The following is a 23,535-nucleotide window of genomic DNA, read 5'->3' as shown; positions in this document are numbered from 1 at the left end:
CTTCTGGGCCAATTCCTGACTGATAGCAACCCATTCTTTCATAATCACTTCTTGGAGTTTGTCAGAATTAGTGGGTTTTTGTTTGTCCACCCGCCTCTTGAGGAATGACCACAAGTTCTCAATGGGATTAAGATCTGGGGAGTTTCCAGGCCATGGGCCCAAAATATCAACGTTTTGGTCCCCGAGCCACTTAGTTATCACTTTTGCCTTATGGCACGGTGCTCCATCGTGCTGGAAAATGCATTGTTCTTCACCAAACTGTTGTTGGATTGTTGGAAGAAGTTGCTGTTGGAGGGTGTTTTGGTACCATTCTTTATTCATGGCTGTATTTTTGGGCAAAATTGTGAGTGAGCCCACTCCCTTGGATGAGAAGCAACCCCACACATGAATGGTCTCAGGATGCTTTACTGTTGGCATAACACAGGACTGATGGTAGCGCTCACCTTTTCTTCTCCGGACAAGCCTTTTTCCAGATGCCCCAAACAATCGGAAAGAAGCTTCATCGGAGAATATGACTTTGCCCCAGTCCTCAAGCAGTCCATTCACCATACTTTCTGCAGAAGATCAATCTGTCCCTGATTTTTTTTGGGTGAGAAGTGGCTTCTTTGCTGCCCTTCTTGACACCAGGCCATTTTCCAAAAGTCTTCGCCTCACTGTGCGTGCAGATGCGCTCACACCTGCCTGCTGCCATTCCTGAGCAAGCTCTGCACTGGTGGCACTCCGATCCCGCAGATGAATCCTCTTTAGGAGACGATCCTGGCGCTTGCTGGACTTTCTTGGACACCCTGTAGCCTTCTTAACAAGAATTGAACCTCTTTCCTTGAAGTTCTTGATGATCCTATAAATTGTTGATTGAGGTGCAATCTTAGTAGCCATAATATCCTTGCCTGTGAAGCCATTTTTATGCAACGCAATGATGGCTGCACGCGTTTCTTTGCAGGTCACCATGGTTAACAATGGAAGAACAATGATTTCAAGCATCACCCTCCTTTTAACATGTCAAGTCTGCCATTTTAACCCAATCAGCCTGACATAATGATCTCCAGCCTTGTGTTCGTCAACATTCTCACCTGAGTTAACAAAACGATTACTGAAATGATCTCAGCAGGTCCTTTAATGACAGCAATGAAATGCAGTGGAAAGTTTTTTTGGGGATTAAGTTAATTTTCATGGCAAAGAAGGACTATGCAATTCATCTCATCACTCTTCATAACATTCTGGAGTATATGCAAATTGCTATTATAAAAACTTAAGCAGCAACTTTTCCAATTTCCAATATTTATCTAATTCTCAAAACTTTTGGCCACGACTGTAATGTGCCTTTGAAACATTATAAAGCTTATTTCTAAACTCTCATTCACTTAGATAGCTGAAAGGGCATATCTCATAGTTTATTGCCATGTTGCTTATTATTGCTCATGTCTCTTCTATAAATAATGTGTAAAAAGCAACAAATAATATGTGCGTGTCCACTTTATACATCTGACAGAATGCTACTGGCTTATATTTTATCAGTGACAGTAATAGTAGGTGAGGTGGGCGATGAATATTCAATGCCTGGAATGTTGACTTGAGAACTGCAGTCATAATCAATGGGTAAGAGAGAGTTTATGCCTCAGCATAATGTCGACCATGCCGTATGTGACTCCCAGCTCTTCACATTACGGAGATGTAGTGTACATATATCATATGGCTCTATGCAGTCCTCCCAACATGTTTCTTTTTAAACTTAGTGTTCATGAAATGACACTTGCACTGTGTTTTTGCTAAGATGAATGTCTACGATCATATGCTGCAGTAGAGATGCATGTACTTTATTATAAAATATGTAGCTCATGCAAGAGTTGGTGTTCGGACGAAAGATAACCTGGACTGATAGGGCAATGGTTATAGGCTGTTGGTTTGGTTATTATGGGATGGAATGAATGTACCACATAGTAAAACAGTTAAAGAGTAACTAAACTTTTAATTAACTTTTTGGTAAAATGTCCCTAATGCCCTAATAATACTTTTTGTAATATACTTTATTAATGCATTTGAATTTTTAATAGACTTTACCCCCCCCCCCCCCCTAAAGCACACCTTTCCCTGTGCGCTTAAAATCTACTTTTCTGTACACCGCTGACTTTTCAGCGGTGTACGGAGTCTACAGTGCCCCCTGGAGGTTTACTAACTTCTGGCATAGCACATGGTAACCTGTAACCATGTGCAACGCCAGGATTAGCAGAGCGGAGTAGCTCCTGCCTGTTCCTGTTTTGTTAAGCTAAGAGTCCTGCATGTAAGCGTTTAGCTTAGCAAAGCAAGCTCAGGCAGGAGCCCGCTCCGCTCAGCTAATCCTGGCATAGCACATTGTTACAGGGTACCCATGTGCTGTGCCATTTAGTAAACCTCGGTGCCACAGGCAGCAATGTGTGCTCTTGCCCGTACTGCGGCCCCATTCATAAACTGTGCAGCCCGTACTATGTACACTGCTGAGGAGTCAGCAGTGTACAGAAAAGTAGACTTTAAGCGCACAGGGAAAGGTGCACTTTAGGGGAGTGATATCCCTATAAAGAAATGCTGAATGCATTAATAAAGTACATTACAAAAAGTATTATTAGGGCATTAGGGACATTATACCAAACAGATAATTACAAGTTTAGTTACTCTTTAACATAGGTCATTGAGGAAAGTATTAATTTTAATTTGAAACATTAAAAAAATATATCAATGAACACTTTTAGGGATACATTTCCTTAAAGGCCAAATGTATGTTTGCCTGATAAGAGTAATATAAAACAGGCATACACAGATCTAAAAGATGAAGTAAGCAATGCTGTACATTCAGACTACCATAAAGGTCAGAAATATTTTCTTTATGCCTCTCACCCCTTTTGAATGTAATCCTTTTTAGACTGGGCTCAGTGGGCCAGATTTATCATGACTCTGACAGCTCACTTCACTTTCACATATGGCTAAAGTCAGTTTTAGCCAAGTCAAATTTTTGATCGGCCCTTTAAGACTGTAATAAATGTGGTTTGACGGTAGCAGTTTATTCGTCAGTAAGCAGCTTTACAAAAATCGCACATCTTTACAAAAAAGTCGCTCGTTTTTATGAAAAAGTTGCATGTTCTATTAAAAAGTCTCATAAGATAAGCATGGTCCTCACTGGAGTGAAATTGCGACTTTTTTGCGACTTTTTAAATAGTCCCAATAGTAAATCTGTCTAGAGATTCATTTACATAAGAAAACACGCCCACTTTCAGAAAACTGGCGAGCATAGTGCAGAGCAGAAACATTTGTGCGCAGTTTTAGCGTTTGCGCATTTTTTTGGGACTTTTTCACTCCATTGTTCTGACCTGAGCTAATGATAAATCTGGCCCAGTGTGTTTTTATCACCTCATTGGGCGTTCTGTTGGGGGTATTCTGCTTGTGATGTTCCAACATGATTACATAAGTCATTAAAGCCTCCCCTCTTGCTTCAGTAATCTCAGGAATGTCTCTTCTTTTTCCGCCTCCATTCACCTCCATCACAATGTTTCTTCTGATACCCAAAAGTTACACGTGAGCAGACTGGCTTAAGCTGTTGCAATTTTCCTGCTCTTTCAGAAATCTTAGCCTACAGTAGGAGCCCACATATGATAGTTGTCATCAACTGGAATTAATCAGGATAGGGGAAATAGGGACCCATTTTTACCATTCGAAAGGAGTGGTCCCGTTTAACTTTGTGGGACTACCAGAAATATTCAAGCAATTGTATAGATATGTAAATGTCATTTTCCAGTAGCTTGGACCTTTTGTAAGTTGGATCTTCTGGGTAAATTAACAGTAAATTTACTGTAGATAGCACACCATAAATGTATCTTGTGCACATGGCCTCTGAAAGGAGGGGATAACTCATAAATACAGTCACTGGTAAGAGGAATACATTCACTACAGATTGAATCATGCACCTATCTAACAGGTCGGAGAATACATTTTTTTGTGATAGTGCTTCTTTAACACCAGCATTATCCACACTAGTCCTAAAGGGAATGTGTCATCAGAAAATGACCTGCTGTTCAAGTAATTTTTTTATGTTTAACATATTTTTTAATAGTTTTTGATGGTTATTTTTAATTTCCATGTCACTTTGTATATTTAAACTAAAACCAAAAATCCTGCAGTTTTTGCACTGGCCACTATGTCTAATAATTGGTTTGTACAGATTAATATACAGGAGTTAACTCATTCTAATCCTGCCTGTAATTATTTCATCTCTTTGTATAGATAAATCAGGATCCACCATTCACAATAGGTGACTATCAGAGCTTATCTATTCTTCCCTTGTACAGTGCCCTCTGCACAGGTCACAGAGCATGCCTAGAAAACTCTCCCATATAGGTCAATAGGGTCCCCTCCTGCCCATTGTGTCTATGGACCATGTGGCTGCCGTAAAGCAATATTTTAATGCTTTGTAAATGTTGTTTAAAAAAAAAATCATAAAATAAAAACTGATTAGAAAAAAAAGGAGAAATGCTACTATCTGGTTTTAACTGGCAGATAAAAAAAATTGTGACACGTTTCCTTTAAGTTCCTCTGTGCTGCTGGAGGAAGTGTCAAAGTTATGTAGAGCAACAGGCCTCTAAATAAGTTTGACGCTTCCTCCAGCAGGCTGTTCAACTGTTCCTCCCTTGCTGCCATTTTCCACAACAAAAACCAGAGCGGGCATTGATGAATGAGTCGGGCCTGCTGAATGTGCCACCCACATCACGGCCCCTTTTCTTGCCACTTTGCAAAAGTGGTGTGAGCAGGGAAAAGTAGCAGATTTTGCAGCAAAATTATGTGAAACAAAATCTGTGCCTAAAACATCTGTTAAAAGATATCCCCAATTATATTTACTATTGTTAAATAAAATATCAATTTATGTATGATAATATAGAGCAAATATAGTTTCTTTACTTTTTCAGTTAGCAAACATTCTCGCATAGATTGAAATATTTTAAAACTACAAAAAGGATTTTTTTTTGCATGTTACACATAATGATTTCATCTAGTAACTATTCCCATGAAGAAAAAACAGGAAAACAGTGCCAAGCTGTACCTAGAACTATAATAATAGTAGTAGCAGATAAAACTAAACTTATACTGTTTTGAACAGTCACAACAGCTATAGTGGCCTTGTATGGATTCAGAGTAGACTACTATATAAGCTGCAGTTGTCTGGTATCTGTCTCAGGAAGGTGATAGATGTTTATAAATGACACAGGTATTTCAAGCTATTGGGATGCACAGAAAAAACTCCATACACTTGCACTTGCCAAATCTAATATAGACATGAACCTTTGTTATGTTTAGTGTTGAGCGCAAATATTCGAATAGTGAATTTTAATTGCGTATATCGGCACTTCGAGAATTCGCAAATATTTAGAATATAGTGCTATATATTCGTAAAATCGAATATTCCATTTTTTTCGTCTTTTTTTTAACACAGTACACATTAGGCGATCATCCCTCCCTTCTTCTAGCTTGTGGTCCAAATGAGAAGGCTTTGTCACAGCTTAGCAACATCCCTTGCAACCAATAGAAAAGTTGCCTACCCCTTACTATTGCCGAAAATTCGCAAGCGCAAATATATTGGAGCACTCTATCTGTATGTAAAGCTATTCTAATGTTCTGCGTTGCCAACCATTCTAATGTTCTGCATTGCCATTGCCGATTTTCTCAATCAAGAATATAATCTAGAATTCTTGAATTCACGAATATATGACGGATATTCTACAAAATATTTGCGAAATATCGCAAATTCCAATATTGCCCTTGTCGCTCATCACTAGTTATGTTCTAGGCATAATGTGATACATTACTGATAAATCTGAAGAAGGAGCTAGTTCCCCAAAATGTGATATGTCTGGAATGTAATAAATTCACTGGTTTAGCATTGGGCTATCTCTAAAAATGTTATCCTGGCAGTCCCCCAGTTTTCACCCTTTAACCCCCTATACAGGGATCTGGTCTACACTACATCAGAGCCATCACACTGCTACCTCTTGTGATAGTCCCCATGTAATTGGTGGATAATCCACAGGGGTCAGAGATACCAGTATGAAACATCAAGAGATCAGGCAATATTCGTGGTCAGAAACAAGGCAAGGCTGGGGCAGGAAGAGTTCATGCATATCAGTGAAACTGGTCCGAGGTCAGGGCAAGCAAAAATAGTTCAATACAGTAGTCAGGCTACAGTAAGGACAGGCAGCAGATAATCAAAACTGATGAACAAGCAAAGGTTTAGTACACAGGTTACTCCCTGATGCTTTAAGAGCCAGGGAGCACACAAGCCTGAAGACCTTGACAAAGCAGTGCAAATCAAGGGCTGCAGGGATCACAGAAGATGGGTGAGCGAAATCCAGCTTCCAGCTGCTAAGAAAATAGTTTAGTAAGATGACACCCGTGTCTGCCTGAGAGAGCAGAATGGGCTCCCATTGTAACAGTGTTTATATTGTATTTGGCAAGCACAAGTGTCTGGAGTTTTTAGTAAGCTTTCCATTAGCTTGCAATACCCAAGTAACTAATTATCTTTCTAACTGAAATTTTAAGTGGTTGTCCAGGATTAATATATTGATGAACTAACCCTCAGGATTGGTGGGGTTTATACCCTGCACCACTGCTAGAAGTCAGTGCTGGAACTGCACAGCTCCATCAATTCTACTATATAGTGCATGGAGATGGTTGCTGCAGTGCTGCTCCCTTCACTACAAAATGGACTGAAATGTGTCATTTTGATGCTCACTTATATAACACAGTATCTTATGTGTGGACAGGAAACCAGTTTCTCTATATATTCCTATAGGAGCCTCAATGTCAGTCTCATAGGAATGAATAAAGAAGTAACCAACTTACTTTCCTGTGTTAGTTGGAGATCAGAGAGTTGGCCACAGAAAAATAAAATAAAAAAAATGTGGGTGTGTTACTTATTGCAGCTTGATCCAAAGATTAGGCAAAAAAAATAATCCCAGCTGGAGTATCTATAGAAAAAATATTTCATTGACAGTAAAAGTTGACTGATCAGATTCTCAGGGAATATATGGATTGGTTATTATATTTAGATGCTTCAGCAGAAAGCTATGAGGATTATATGTACCCTACAGTCATTAATCAGAGAGTTCTGCTTTACTCCAATGAACCAAGACACCTTCATAAGTACTTAGTGTCAAATAAAGGGGATTAAATACTGACAGGTTGTTATTAGTAGTCATTTGACTTGCAATGTGGTTGTTTTGACACTGCACCACAAGTTTTGTAAGCCTTCAACCAATGTTAGCATTGGTATGTACAGAATGTATGTTAGCCAACACTGTATCATTAATAAAGAGGCGCTGCCACCAGAATAGGTGTCAGTGAATGTAACAAACCTTAATGCTATTTTAAAATGTTAAGATACATTGTTAGGATATTCCATAACTGGCATATCCTGGGACTACCACTGATCCTGAAAAGTAAGGAATACAGGTCCTTTTCACAGATTTAACTACTTATTGTGCAGAGTGCCCCAACATACACTGTAGCTCCCTTCACAGGCATTGGGAAGGGTTTTATTTCCCTGTACAACAGGTGCTCCGCAAGAAAAAGCAGGCATACCATATATATATATATATATATATATATATATATATATATATATATATAGGCACACATATATTCATCATGCACTACCATATTAGTATATATAATAAAAGTGTACATTTTGAAGAATTTAAATCCAGTGTAACATGCCCCTAACAATCGTTAGGAAAAAAAATTCTAATTTGGGACTAAACAAAGAAACGTTTTTATAGACAATAACTAACTGTACTTACCAAAAAAGTTATGTTTGTTGGGAGTACATGCATAAATGTGTAGGATCACGGAAGCTCATGTGGGCAAAATTGTTAAATCACTCCAAAATTATTTTTTGCCATCGAAATTACAAAAAGCACCAACATAATTAATTAAGAAAATATATATTTGGCTTCATGCCTAAAATCATACATTTTCTTACAGCAATCATATTGCAATTTGTGATACTAAGCTATGCTTTACCTTACTGTCAAAAACTGTGATTATTTGTTTACAATATTGCCATTCAGTTTGTGATCAAATGTGTCAGATGACCAAAGGTTTTCCAGAAAACACCTAATAAAAGCATATAATCAGGGTGTGTAGAGTATATATATGGTATGCAAAACAAGTGAATATCCAAGTGAGCACATGCACACAAAATTGACAAAATTTACACAGCCTCAAAATATGTTTAGCATCAAATTTTACAAAAGTTTTACCATAGATAATACATGTAATGCAATAGGTAAACTTGGAGCTTTGTATTAAAATTTATAAATGTGCATAAATAATTCACATTTGCAACTAAAGCCATCCAACCAACTAAAACTGTAAACAACAAGCTCCTTGGAAAGTAAAATTGCTAATAAAAGTGGATATTAAATCTATGATTCAAATTTTATTTTTCAATTTGATCATGATTAGAGTTGAGCGGACAACTGGATGTTCGGGTTCAGTAGTATCGGCGTCAATTCAGACCTGCGGTTTTCTGCGTTTCCGGTTATTCGGGTCTCTGGTAAACCCGATAACCCGGAACAAGATTGTGATCGGTGGTGTGATAATACACCACCAATCACCATCCTGCGATCCTGAGAGGTGATGGAGTTTCAAGTTATTGCAGCTCTCCTCTCCTCCTCCTTTCTGTGTCCGGAAGCAAGGAGAGAGAAGCCTGCAATCGATCTCCTCACCCAGCACCCCCATCTGTGCCCAGCACCCCCTTCTGACCCTCCACAGTGCCATCTGGCACTAAAAGGTATTTAGGGAAAGGTTAGGGAAAGGTTAGGTTAGGCAGGGATATTCAGTGAAAGTTTAGTGAAAAAAAAACTGTGTGACCCTAGACCCCCCAGGGGTGCTGCAGCTTGCCCCCCTGCCCCCCACACACATTTTTTGGGGCGCAAACATTTTATTTTTATTTATTTTTGTGTACGCTGACTGTGGCCGGCATTCTTAGCGTCCGGACACTGTTAGCGCATCACACCCCCCACTGCTGATCAGCGAGTTTGAATAAAAAAAGAAATAAAAATTTTTTTTTGGCCTCTCTTTAATTCTTTATTTATTTTTTCTGTTAGTTTTAGGGATAAGTACGCCAACACCTGTGCCCCAACACACACGCACACTAAATAAAGATTTCCATGCACGCACACACGCACACACACACTCCCCTATGGCCCGCCGGATGTTCTCGGCCGAGGAGGCATACGCCCAGCTTGCCTCCGACTCAGAGAGCCCCAGTGAGGACGAGGATGACCCGACTTTACTTTTGTAATCCGCGTCCTCCTCATAATCTAGCGATGATAATGAGCTTCCAAGGCTGCAGAGACCACCATGATAGGGAGCCTGTGGCCCACACTAGTACGAGAAGGGTCTCTGGGTCTAGTACTAGTTTTCCAGCCAACCAGTTAAGTCCACCGGAGTCCCCTACCGGTGAACTTGCATAGTGTACCCTAGAGCATTTTGAGCCTGCGATTGCTGATTTTGTTGGCCAACCAGGAATCCAGATTCCCACAGTGGGCTTCACTGAATATGACTATTTTAGTCTTTTTTTCAGTGACCACTTTGTGAATCTGATGGTGGAGCAAACTAACCTGTTCGCCCAACAGAGCAACAGTTCATTGCTCAACACAAGGGCTCCTTTTTGGCTAGGGCCGGTAGCTGGACTCCGGTCAGTGCAGCCGAGATAAGGATGTTTTGGGGCCTCGTGCTGCACATGGGCCTAGTAAAAAAAACAGTGTCAGGCATTACTGGAGTAGGGACGGCCTCTACCAGACCCCACTTTACAGTATGACCATGACACGTACCCGGTTTGAGGCCATCCGGAAATGCCTGCATTATGCAGATAATGCAGCATGTCCCCCCCAAGGTGATCCTGCCTATGACCGCCTGTAAAAAATCAGGCCGGTCATCGATCACTTTGGGGCCAAATCTTTGGAAGCCTTTGTACCTGGAAGGGAGGTCGCAGTTGATGAGTCTCTCATTGCTTTCAAGGGGAGACTCATTTTCCACCAGTATGTTCCCTCTAAGCGGGTGAGGTATGGCGTGAAGCTGTACAAACTTTGTGAGAGTACCTCAGGGTACACTTACAAGTTTTATGTGTACGAGGGGTGAGATTCCCATATTGAACCCCCAGAATGTCCCTCCACTCTGGGTGTTAGCGGGAAACTTGTGTGGGACCTTATGCACCAACTGCTAGATAAGGGTTACCACCTGGACGTGGATAACTTTTATACTAGTATCCCCTTGATCCAGTCCCTCGCCGCCAGATCCATGTCCGCTTGTGGGACTATGCGGAAAAATCAACGCGGCCTCCCTACCCACCCCCTCCAGGTACCTATCCCTAGGGGTGAGACCCTTGCCCTTACCAGTGGAAACCCGTTGCTGGCAGATATAAGGACAAGAGGGATGTCCTTGTACTGTCCACAATTCACGGTAACGGCATCACCCCTGTCCCTGTGGGAGGTACCACGGCAATGGTCCTCAAGCCCGATTTGTATCGTCGACTACAATCGGTATATCGGAGAAGTTGATCTCTCTGATCAAGTCCTCAAGCCATATAATGCCATGCTCAAAACCCGGGCATGGTACAAAAAAGTTGCGGTCTACTTAGTACAGGTTGCCTTGTACTACTCTTTTGTGCTGTCCCAGAGCGCTGGAAACACAAGGAAATTCCTAGAGTTCTACGAGGCAGTCAGTGGCGTACCGCCCATAGAGGCAGACCACGCCGTTGCTATGGGGCCCGCGGCACAGGGGGCCCGGAGCACATGGAAGGCCCCGCCCCCTATGTCTCTGCACAGACAGTTTATTAATACACTATAGGCATTGAGGCGGCCTGTGCCCCGCCCACTTGTTTTCTCCCTCGGGCCCCCCTCCTCCCTCCTCCCTTCTCCCCCTGCTCCATTTCTAACCTCCGTGATCCGGGCTCCGGGCTCCCTCCCTGCCAGGCACTGCGTCCGGCCGCTCTGCTGCATAATTACACACTGGCCAATCAGTATTTAGCAGCGCAGAGAGGCTGCTGCTGATCGGCCAGTGTATCGCTGGAAGGCTGCAGGAGCAGGCACACATACAGAGGCGCGCACCGCTTTAGTGACCTGTGCACTCACGTCTGCCCCAAGTCTTGTCATCAGCCCCCCTTCACCACGCCGCCCCCCCCGGCCGCCCAGACTAAAGCACCGCTCTGGAGTCCGGACAGTGAGTGAACACAGACAAAACACACTGTTGTCTGTAGTGTGCCACTGCCACAGTAAGAGGTCAGCAGTCTTGATGGGGGAGGGCAGCAGCAAGCAGTGTTTTTTTTTTTTTTTTTTTTGTTTTTTTTTTTGTTTGAGGGGGGGGGGGGCGGCTGTAAGCTTATAAAGGACTCAGGAGGGCAGTGTGCTTTCCTGCTACTCCTCACCCCCACCCTGGGCATTTTGGGGGGCATTTTAGGGATTGGATAACCCCTTTAACTCGCTGATGCTGAGTATGCACATAGCCACCAATCATATTTTCCCCCAGCACAGAAGTCACCTTTGGGGGGCGGGGGAATATGATTGGTGGCTATGTGCACACTTAGCATAGGCAGCACGGAGTTAAAGGGGTTATCCAATCCCTATAATGCCCCCCTGCCAACCCCTCCCGTCACACAGATTAAAACATTCAGCGACATGGGGGGCAGCCAATAGCAGGCCACGATGGGAACCAGCCTCCCTAGCATTGCGGGTGATGCTAGGGAGGCTCATTTCTGACACGGCCTGCTAGTGGGAAGCGGGCAAAAAAAATCCAAATGGGGTAGAATTTTTTTTAAAAAGTGTAAAAATTACCGTAATTAAAACTTTTTTACATCACCATATTCTGACCCCCATAACTCTTTTTATAGTTATGATCCCTGCCATGCTACTTCTTTTGACTTGGACTTTTAGATGCAGAACCATGTCACCTTCAAAGTAAGTTAATAATTTTTATATATATATATTTTTTTTAGTAGCTTAGCCTACTTTCACACTAGCGTTTTTTCTGGATCTGGCAGGGTTCAGCAAAAACGCTTCCATTACTGATAATACAACCATCTGCATCAGTTTGAACGTATCCAGTTGTATTATCTTTAACATAGCCAAAACGGATCCGTCATTAACTCCATTGAAAGTCAATGTTGCGGTTTGCTCTCCGGTATAGGAGCACAACTAAATGGAATGAAATTTATTTTGGAGAACTCCGTTCTGTTCAGTTTTGTCCCCATTGACAATGAATGGGAACAAAACTGAAGCATTTTTTTCCCGCTTTTGAGTCCCTATGAGGGATCTCAATTCCGGAAAACTTTAACGCTACTGTGAAAGTACCCTTATCTATAATATTTGATTTCTGTTTTATTTCACAGAATAAATCCTTATTGGAAAATACGTATACATTTTTTTAAATTACTGTAACAAAGTTGGTTAATAAAAAAAAAAAATGAAAAAGATTTTTCCCTAACGGTTTCAGTAGGTCATGCGTACATTTCTTTATTAGCAAATGAGGTTGTGGCAGGGGAGGAGCCATGACAAAAGGTGGGATGGGCCAGGGGCGGGTAGTGGGCGGGGTTAGGGGGGCCCAATTTAGATTCTTGCTATGGGGCCCAGTGATTTCTATGTACGCCCCTGGAGGCAGTCCTCAAGGCCCTGATCTTTTCTGACCGGGAAAGAGCAGGCCGGAGTACCTCGGGAACTGGAGGCGCCCGGATCGTCCCTGGCCAACACTTTCCAGGTGTGGTCCCCCATACTGGATAGAAGGGACGGACCCAAAAAAGGTGCAGAGTGTGTCACAGGAGGGGGATACGGAAGGACACCACCACTCAGTGTGACACGTGCCCCGATCATCCGGGCCTCTGCATTATTGGTTGCTTCAGGTTGTACCACACATCCATGGAGAACTAAATTTATAATCCCCTTCCCAAATTTTAAATGTATTTAGCCACTGACAATTGGGAAAAAAAATATATGGTTCTCAGACTTGAGACACTAAAACAACAAATAAATTTTTATCAAGAATATTATTTTGTAAAACTAAAATAAATAAAAAAAAGTTGACATATTAGGTATCGCCGCGTCTGTAATATTCTGCTTTATAAAAATACCCCATGACCTAACCCCTCAGATGAACACGGTCAAAAAATAAAATAAAAAACTGTGCATAAAAAGGTATTTTTTGACACCTTACATCACAAATAGTGTAATACCAAGTGATCAAAAGGTCATATGCCCCCCAAAATAGTGCTAATAAAACCGTCCTCTCATCCCGAAAAAAATTAGCCCTTACCTAATATAATCGGCTAAAAACAAAAAAAAAAATACTCTTACACTATGGAGATACTAAAATGTTTATTTTTTTTGTTTAAAAAAGGATAATATAGTGTAAAACCTAAATAAATAAAAAGTAGACATATTAGGTATCGCCGCATTCGTAAGAATCTGCTCTATAAAAATTCACCATGACCTAACCCCTCAGATGAACACGGTCAAAAAATAAAAATAAAAACTGTGCAAAAAAAAGGTATTTTTTGTCACCTTACATCACAAATAGTGTAATAGCAAGCGATCAAAAAGTCATATGCCCCCAAAATAGTGCCAATTTAACCGTCCTCTCATTCCGCAAAAAATTAGCCCCTACCTAAGATAATTGGCTAAAAACAAAAAAAAATTACCCCATGACCTAACCCTTTAGATGAACACGGTCAAAAGAATTAAATAAAAACAGTGCCAAAACAGCTATTTTTTGGCAAATTTTCCATTTTAAACCGTTTTTTCCAGTAACAAAGCAAGGGTTAACAGCCAAACAAAACTTAATATTTATTACCCTGATTCTGCAGTTTACAGAAACACCCCATATGTGGTTGTAAACTGCTATATGACAAAACGGCAGATCGTGGAAGGAAAGGAACGCCGTATGGTTTCTGGAAGGCAGATTTTGATGGCCTTTTTTTTGGCACCATGTCCCAATTGAATAACCCCTGATGCACCCCTAGAATAGAAACTCCATAAAAGTGACCCCATCTAAGAAACTAAACCCCTCAAGGTATTGAAAACTGATTTTACAAACTTTATTAACCCTTTAGGTGTTCCTCAACAGTTTATGGCATATGGAGATGAAATTTAAGAATTTCTATTTTTGGTAACCTTGCCTCACAAAAATGTAATATAGAGCAACCAAAAATCATATGTACCCTAAAAATAGTCCCAACAAAACTGCCACCTTATCCCGTAGTTTCCAAAATAGGGTCGCTTTTATGGAGTTTCTACTCTAGGGGTGCATCAGGGGGGCTTCAAATGGGACATGGTGTAAATAAACCAGTCCAGTGGCTGTTAACCCTTGCTTTGTTACTGGAAAAAATGGATTAAAATTGAAAATTTGCCAAAAAATTTAAATTCTTAAATTTGATCTCCATTTGCCAATAACTCTTGTGAAATACCTAAAGGGCTAACAACGTTTGTAAAATCAGTTTTAAATACGTTGAGGGGTGTAGTTTCTTAGATGGGGTCACTTTTATGGAGTTTCTACTCTAGGGGTGCATCAGGGGGGCTTCAAATGGGACATGGTATAAATAAACCAGTCCAGCAAAATCTGCCTTCCAAAAACCACATGGCGCACCTTTCCCTCTACGCCCTACCGTGTGCCCGTACAGAAGATTACGGCTACATATGGGGTGTTTCTGCAAACTACAGAATTAGGGCAATAAATATTGAGTTTTGTTTGGCTGTTAACCCTTGCTTTTTTACTGGAAAAAATAGATTAAAATTGAAAATTTGAAAAAAGATTCTGAAATTTTATCTCTATTTGCCATTAACTCTTGTCGAACACCTAAAGGGTTAACAACGTTTGTAAAATCAGTTTTGAATACCTTGAGGGATGTAGTTTCTAGAATGGGTGGTTTCTATTATGTAAGCCTCACAAAGTGACAAAGTGACTTCACACCTGAACTGTTCCTTAAAAAGTGTTTTTTTTTTAAATTTCTGAAAAATTTCAAGATTTGCTTCCAAACTTCTAAGCCTTGTAACATCCCCAAAAAATAAAATGTCATTCCCAAAATGATCCTAACATAAAGTAGACATATGGAGAATGTAAAGTAATGACTATTTTTGTAGGTATTACGATGTATTATAGAAGTAGAGAAATTGAAACTTGGAAATTTGCAAATTTTTGAAATTTTTTGGTAAATTTGGTATTTTTTTATAAATAAAAAAATAATAATTTGACTCCATTTTATCAGTGTCATGAAGTACAATATGTGACGAAAAAACTTTTTCAGAATGGCCAGGATAAGTAAAAGCGTTTTAAAGTTATTCACACATAAATTGACACTGGTCAGATAAGCAAAAAATGGCATGCTCCTTAAGCTGAAAATGAGCCCGGTCCCTAAGGGGTTAACAGTGACTTTCACAGTGACCGCCCCTTTAACAGTGACTATTACAGTGACCACCCCTTTAACAGTGACTTTCACAGTGACCGCCCCTTTAATAGTGACTTTCACAGTGATTTCCCATTTAACAGTGACTTTCACTGTGACCGCCCCTTTAACAGTTACCACCCCTTTAACAGTGACTTTTACAGTGACCGCCCCTTTAACAGTAACATTCACAGTAACCGCCCGTTTAACAGTGACTTTCACAGTGACTGCCCCTTTAACAGTGACTTTCACAGTTACTGTCCCTTTACCAGTAACCGCCCCTTTAACAGTGACTTTCACAGTGACCGTTCCTTTAACAGGGACCTTCACAGCGCCGGCTTCTTTAACAGGGACCTTCACAGCGATTGCCCTTTAATAACAGTGACTTCACAGTGCTTGCCCCTTTAATACCAGTGACCTCCACTGTGCCCGCCCCTTTAAAAACAGTGACCTCCACAGTGCCCGCCCCTTTAAGCAGTAAAGAAAAATGGCTGGGTTGTTATGGAAACATGGAGTAAAACTGTGTTTATGGAAGTTGGGATTTGAAGAGAAAGACTTGCAGGCTTGTATTGGCTAATGTGGGTAATTTTTTGGGAATATCGCAGGAACAGTACGTCCTAGAGAGCCGGGACCCGTTCTATAACCTTTCCGGATACCTGATGTACCTGTGTGCCAAATTTGGTGAAGATCGGTCCAGTCGTTTGGTCGTGCATAAAGAACAGACAGACAGAGACAGAAAAGGGGCGGTCACTGTTAAAGGGGCGTGCACTGTGGAGGTCACTGTTAAAGGGGCAGGCACGGTTAAAGGGGCATGCACTGTGAAGGTCATTGTTAAAGGGGCGGGCACTGTGGAGGTCAATGTTACAGGGGCGGGCACTGTGGAGGTCCTTGTTAAAGGGGTGGGTACTGTAGTGGTCACTGCTATGGGGGAAACTGTCGATATCTTTTTACGACACAAGGAAACCTAAAATGAAATAGATGAAATATACCCGCGGAAAGCCGGGTCCTTCTGCTAGTTTTTATACAGTGCTGCCCATAATTATTCATACCCCTGGCAAATTTTGACTTAAAGTTACTTTTATTCAACCAGCAAGTAATTTTTTGGCGGGAAATGACATAGGTGTCTCCCAAAAGACGATGTACAAAAGGCATTATTGTGGGAAAAAAAACATTTCTCAGCTTTTATTTACATTTGAGCAAAAAGTGTCCAGTCCAAAATTATTCATACCCTTCTCAATAATCAATATAAAAGCCTTTATTGGCTATTACAGCAATCAAACGCTTCCTATAATTGCAGACCAGCTTTTTGCATGTCTCCACAGGTTTTTTTGCCCATTCATCTTAAGCAATGAGCTCCAAATCTTTCAGGTTGGAGGGTCTTCTTGCCATCACCCTGATCTTTGCCATCACCCTTGCCATCACCCTGATCTACAGATTCTCAATTGGAGTCAAGTCTGAACTCTGGCTGGGCCACTCCAAAGCGTTAATGTTGTTGTCTGCTAAACATTTCTTCACCACTTTTGCTGTGTGTTTTGGGTCATTGTCATGCTGAAATATCCACTGGTGCCCAAGGCCAAGTTTCTCTGCAGACTGCCTGATGTTGTCGTTGAGAATCCTCATGTATTGCTCTTTTTTCATGGTGCCGTTTACTGTGATTAGGTTCCCTGGACAATTGGCTGAAAAACACCCCCAAAGCATTAGGTTCCCACCACCATGTTTGACAATGGGGATGGTGTTCTTTGGGTTGAAGGCTTCTCCTTTTTTACGCCAAATGAAGGAAACATTATTGTTATCAAACAATAAAATTTTTGTTTCATCTGACCATAACACAGAAGACCAGAAGTCTTCTTCTTTGTCCAGATGAGCTTTTGCAAATGCTCAGCGAGCTTTTGTGTGCCTTATCTGGAGAAGTGGCGTCCTCCTTGGTCTGCATCTGTGGAACCCAGCAGTTTGCAGTGTCCATTGGATTGTCTGCCTTGAGACATTGCCACCAGCAGAGCCCAGATTCATCAGGATGGCCTTGGTGGTGATCCTTGGATTCTTTTTCACCTCTAACTATCCTCCTGGCCAGCACAGGTGTCACTTTTGGCTTCCGACCACGTCCTCTGAGATTTTCCACAGTGTGGAACATCTTGTATTTTTTAATAATACTTTGCACTGTAGCCACTGGAACTTTAAAACATTTAGAAATGGCCTTGTAGCCCTTTCCTGACTTGTGAGCAGTCACAATGCACAGTCGCAGGTCCTCACTGAGCTCCTTTGTCTTAGCCATGACTGTCCACAAACCAACTGCAGAGAGCTGCTGTTTTTCACCTGTTGAGTTGATTAAAAGAGCTGTTCCCAATTAATCGGGGTAATTAGGATGCTTTAGAACAGCTTGGACTATTTGCAATGGTATAGAACTTTTGACTTTTCCACAGACTGTGACAGTTTGTGAAGGTTATGAATAATTTTGGACTGGACACTTTTTGCTCAAATGTAAATAAAAGCTGAGAATTTTTTTCCCACACAATAATGCCTCTTGTACATCGTCTTATTATCTTGTGGGAGACACCTATGTCATTTCACGTCAAAAAATTACTTGCTGGTTGAATAAAAGTAACTTTAAGTAAAAATTTGCCTGGGGTATGAATAATTATGGGCAGCACTGTATATATAAGATATATATATATATATATATTCTCTGAATACTTACATCAACAGGTTTGTCATCAGACGCACGCCCCGCTATCACTGAACTCCCGTGGTAGTCAATAGGGTCTTTCTTAGAAGTCTGTCTTCTTTCAATTAACTTGCAGTCCACATAAAGTGAAATGATACTATGCTGAATGCAAATCCCAAGCTTGTGCCACTGACGATCAAAAAGATAATGAAGCTCTCGACTTTTAAAGGTATAGTGCAAGGTAGTTCCACCCTGTTTGGCTGTGAACTCCACAACTTTCTTCTCACCATCAATTAGAATAGCATCCTGGAAAACAAATATTTTTTTTTAATACTATTATAAATCTATTTCACATTTATATTCCTTTATAGTTAGTTTCCTTCATCAATAGAGATCCTTGAACTGGTTCCCCAAAATATTTACTGCAGATTGTAAAAATCCAGTTTGTGAGGAACTGAAGTCGATTTTTACATAAACATTTTACAGACAAAAAGCTTCCATAACTAGAAGAGAAGACAGTTGTGGGATGTAGCAGTGGCACAACCAGGTGTGTAGAGATAGATAATAGCTTTAGAATATTCCTTTATGGAAGTTTGTTTTGCAGGCTACGTGTTTTGAGGCTGGACCAAAGGACAATCAGCAATACACTATAACTGATACTCCAGTCCCTAAGAGGCCTGTTTTAATTTCTAAGCATATTATATATAATGCATACTGTCATAAGGTATAATGTTCATGAGCAGTGAGGAGTTCAGAGATAAGGGATATAGGTGAAACCATCAGAGCAGCTCTCTGACAGATTCATTATGATGCCAAATGCAACAGTCTGCAGATGCATTGAAAATAAAAGCTGTAGAGGATTTTTATTAATAAATACTGATTGGAAACAATTGTTTTTAGACTAGAATGAGTAGAATACAATGACAACTGTCCCCAAAGTTGTAGAATACAATGACAACTGTCCCCAAAGTTGTCCATACTTGCTAGCCTATAATTACAAACACATAAATATAAATTCACTAAAATAAAGTAAAAATCTGATTTTCTGAATTTTTAGAATGACCACAATAAATGTACCTCCCAAAATATATATGTCACGGCTGAGGATGGGGGAAATCCTCAGCCGTGCGATGCCAGATGATGTTATGGCTGCTAGGCCAGGACAACAGGATTAGGGAGCAAGTCACCTCCTACAGCATCCCTAACCTGACCCTGTCTCCTACCTGCATGGGCCGACCTTAAAGGTAGGAGGACCCATGCACAGGAACCTAGGAGCCCTGACTTACCCTCCGTCCGGTCCCTGGGCTAAGGAGCAGGGTAAGACAACCCACTCCTCCTAGGCACGGAGGAGCAGGAGTCTCAATGGCCAAGCTGCTGGAAAAAGGGGAACATAAACAGCTCTATGGATATGGCAGGTGAACAAGGAGTTCCACCTACCTGCCACAGCCTTGCTGACTGGATCCCTGTGCTGGCAGGGTGCAGATGACAACGCATCCCCACACAGGGACCCAGATCCATAGCTGCACAAAATCACAAGGAAACATTAAATAGACATCACACATAACTAGAAATAAACTTAAATGTGACATTATGGTTTATGACCACAGGGGTGGCTCTCGCTGGCAGGTATAAAACACAGGAGGCTGCTACAGCTAAGCATGGCTGAAGCAACCTGCAGCCCTGGAAAAACAGTGAGGCTATATAGGCCAAGAAGCCACACCCCACAGTCGGACACACCCAGTGCCTCACACACACACTGGGAAGGGAATTAACCCTTCCAGCACCAGGGAAGGGAAACACAAACTCAAACAGACAGTGTCCAACTGAAGAACACACTGTGGCTGTTGCCGCAGGCAACGACATGCGTGGCAAGCATGTCCTGGGAGTCAGCCCAAAGGCCGGGACACTGCCACCACATGTACACACTACAACCAAACGTTGCCACCGGCAACCACAGTAAAGGGAAGATGTAAGTGCACACCACACATAAGACAGAGTGCACACAGACATACATATCACACACACAAACTCCAAAGGGACCACAGACAACCGCATGCGGTAAGGAGTCACGGCAATAGCCATGGCTGTGACAATATATTTTTTAAATCCTACCTGTGGACTACCTGCTTGGGTCAATATTTTCCACAAAACCCAACGCTCCTTTTTTGTGCTACGTCGTACACGGAAAACAGCAGTTATTGAGAATTCTTCTGGAAGTCCAGAGGAAAATAGTTTTCTGTGAAGAAAATTTGAAAATGGTAAATATTATCAGAATGTATAATATTGTAAACTGATACAGTCCAATTCAATTCAGCTTACTGTGTAATAGCTACAGTCTAAGATTAGTGTTGGTCGAGCACCAAAGTGCTCGGGTGCTCGAGTAGAACACCTCAGGATGCTTGGGTGCTCTACCGAGCACCCGAGCACAATGGAAGTCAATGGGAGAACCCGAGCATTAAATCAGGCACCCACTGCTCTGAAGAGGGGAGGGTGTCTGGTTCATAGTAAAAGGTCAGAAATTGATGGAAACACCACTGAACTGGTTTAGAGACAGCATGGGGAGGATGTCTGGATGCATCTTGAACTCCCAGGTCGCTGCTGGAAACGATGTTGTCCGAGTAGTACGCCACTTTTACAGACTGACAATAATACGCACCAAACTGAAGATAAAATCAATTTTAGAGGAAAAATTGCTAGGTAACATTATTTCCTGTATATTTACTTGTATACAAAGTGAAAGTGCTGCCAAAAATTACAAGGAAGTGGCACTCTGATACAACCTGTATATCACATAAAAAAGGGCCTCATTCATATTGTGGTACAATTGTTAAGGTAGTGGGACTCCTACACTCATAAAGCCTATGCACTAAGGGAAAGAGCTGACAAATACACCCTTTATTACACATAAATGAGGGCATCATACACACCCTTGAAAAATTATGATTGATGGCCTGCTGGTGACCCTCTAAAACATTAGGGGTGAGGGTCTGCTGCTGAGCTGACCATCTAAAACATTAGGGGTGAGGGCCTGCTGCCGAGCTGACCATCTAAAAAATTTGTGGGAGAGGGCCTGCTGCCGAGCTGACCATCTAAAAAATTTGTGGGCGAGGGCCTGCTGCTGAGCTGACCATCTAAAAATTTTGTGAGCGAGGACCTGCTGCCAAGCTGACCATCTAAAACATTATGGGCGAGGGCCTGTTGCTGAGCTGACCATTTTAAAATTTAGGAGTGAGGGTCTGCTGCTGAGCTGAGCCACATTTAGAGTGTCTTTATGTTCAGCCGCACTCCTCTGTTGGAATAGAGAAGTCAGGGGCAATCCAGGCCTTGATTATTTTGATAAGAGTCAACCTGTCAGCATTGTTAGTTGACAGGCGGATGCGCTTATCAGTTATTATGCCACCAGCAGCACTAAATACACGCTCTGACAAAACGCTGGGGGTGGGGCAGGCCAGCACCTCCAAGGCGTAGAGCGCCAGTTCGTGCCATGTCTCAAGCTTAAACACCCAATTGTTGTAAAGCACAGATAGATCACTGAGGATGCTGACGTGGAGTTCCAGCCCGTGCTCACATCGCGGCGCACCATCACCAGTAGCTCAGGCAAATTGGGGTAGGTTTTGAGAAACCGCTGAACCACTAGGTTGAACACGTGGGCTAGGCATGGTATGTGTGTGAGCTTGCCAAGCTCCAAAGACGCCACCAAGTTACAGCCATTATCAGACACAACCATGCCGGGTTGCAGGTTGAGTGTCGAGAGCCACAGCTCAGTCTGGTCCTTTATCCCCCACCACAGATCTGCGGCGGTGTGTTGTTTGTCACCTAAGCAGATCAGTTTAAGCCCGACCTGTTGCCGCTTCCCCACTGCAGTGCTACACTGCTTCCATCTACTGACTGATGTCTGACTGGTGCTGCAAGATGATAATTCAGAGGTGGAAGTGGAGGAGGAGGAGAAGGGGGGGGGGGGTTGCAGCCACTAACGTAGGTGGTGGCGGAAACCCTGATGGTAGTGTTGAGCGGGAGGTGCCATATTCGAGTTCGCGATATTTCGCGAATATTCGAATGAATTTTCGTCGAAATCGAATATTCGTAGATATTTTATTTTCGAGAATAATATACGATTAAATTAATCGTACGAATTTTTTTTTCCTATATAAGGCAATGTTCCTACTATGACTATGGCTAGGCTAATATGTGTATTTTACGAAATTTCTTAATATTGCTCTAACTTCGTCTTTTCGAATATTCGTAATATTCTAAAATAAGAAGTTAGAGCAATGTTAAGAATATTCGTAAAATACATATATAGACTGTAATTTAGCTAATATAGTGCTATATCCTTTTTTTTTAAAAGTGTACATATTTCCCAAAACTAAAGTGCAGAAGAGGCAAAAAAAATTAGGCAAAAAAAATTAATAATTATAGCACTATATTAGATGAATTACAATCTATATGTGTATTTTACGAAATTTTTTAATATTGCTCTAACTTCGTCTTTTAGAATATTCATAATATTGCTCTAACTTCGTCTTTTAGAATATCCGTTATATTCTAATAAAAGAAGCTATAGCAATATTAAGAATATATTCGTAATTTCGAATCATTTTTTTCGATGTATACTTAATCCGCATACTGCTCCCCAGCAACGGCTGTGGGTTATATAATATACCATCGGATCTGAGTATTTCCTGCACTCAGATCCGCTGGTATATTCTAACCCACAGCATCCTCGTTCCTATGGTGACGAGGACGCTTGTCGGGGAGCAGTATGCCGAACATATGTACTAGTTAAAAAAAAAAAATATTCGAAATTTCGATTCTTTTCTCTCGAATAATTGCTATATTGAATGAAAGAAGTAGGGTCACGGGTGGAATCAATTGCTTTATATTCGAATTCCCGATTTGTACCCGAAAATCTGAAACAAAACAACGCGAGAGTATGACGTAATAGCCTCACATGACCTGGTTTCGGTTTCACTTTGCTTCGGCTAGAGTGCTTTTGACTTTGTCTCCCGAAGATAAATTCTTATCGAAAATTTAATAATGGTTCGAAAAAGCTTTACTGAGGATGAAGAAAAGATTATTCTAACTGTAAGTAATATTGTATTACAGTACTGTATTTTATTATATATTGCGTGCATGCCAGAACAATATTTTGCAACACTAGAACAATGCAGAAATTATTCATTTGTGGATCGTCTGTTGCAAAATATTCGTATATCCCAATAAAAACTACATTGATTATTTTTTATTTTATTTTTTTCTCCCCCCCAATAAGGGTCCATTCACACGTCTGTGGTGTGTTGCGTACCCGCAAATTGCGGATCCGTAACACACCCGGCCAGCACCCGCTATAGAAATGTCTATTCTTGTCCGCAGCTGCGGACAAAATTAGGACATGTTCTATCTTTTGCGGAGCTGCGGACCGGAA

General features: G+C 41.4%; 1 protein-coding gene across 1 annotated transcript in view; it reads right to left on the bottom strand.

Moving 5' to 3' along the window:
* LOC120998111 (collagen alpha-1(XIX) chain-like) overlaps positions 1 to 23,535 on the bottom strand; it is an 861,475-nt gene that overhangs the window by 540,823 nt on the left and 297,117 nt on the right. Inside the window, exons 5-6 of the mRNA XM_040428630.1 lie at positions 20,223 to 20,346; positions 18,144 to 18,416 (exon numbers count right to left, since the gene is read on the bottom strand). Coding sequence (XP_040284564.1) covers positions 18,144 to 18,416; positions 20,223 to 20,346 — 397 coding nt within the window. The remainder of the gene's footprint in view (positions 1 to 18,143; positions 18,417 to 20,222; positions 20,347 to 23,535) is intronic.

This window comes from Bufo bufo, chromosome 4 (genome assembly GCF_905171765.1).
Source record: "Bufo bufo chromosome 4, aBufBuf1.1, whole genome shotgun sequence".
In the NCBI taxonomy this organism is placed as follows: Eukaryota; Metazoa; Chordata; class Amphibia; order Anura; family Bufonidae; genus Bufo; species Bufo bufo.
This window is presented reverse-complemented; position numbering and strand designations above follow the sequence as displayed.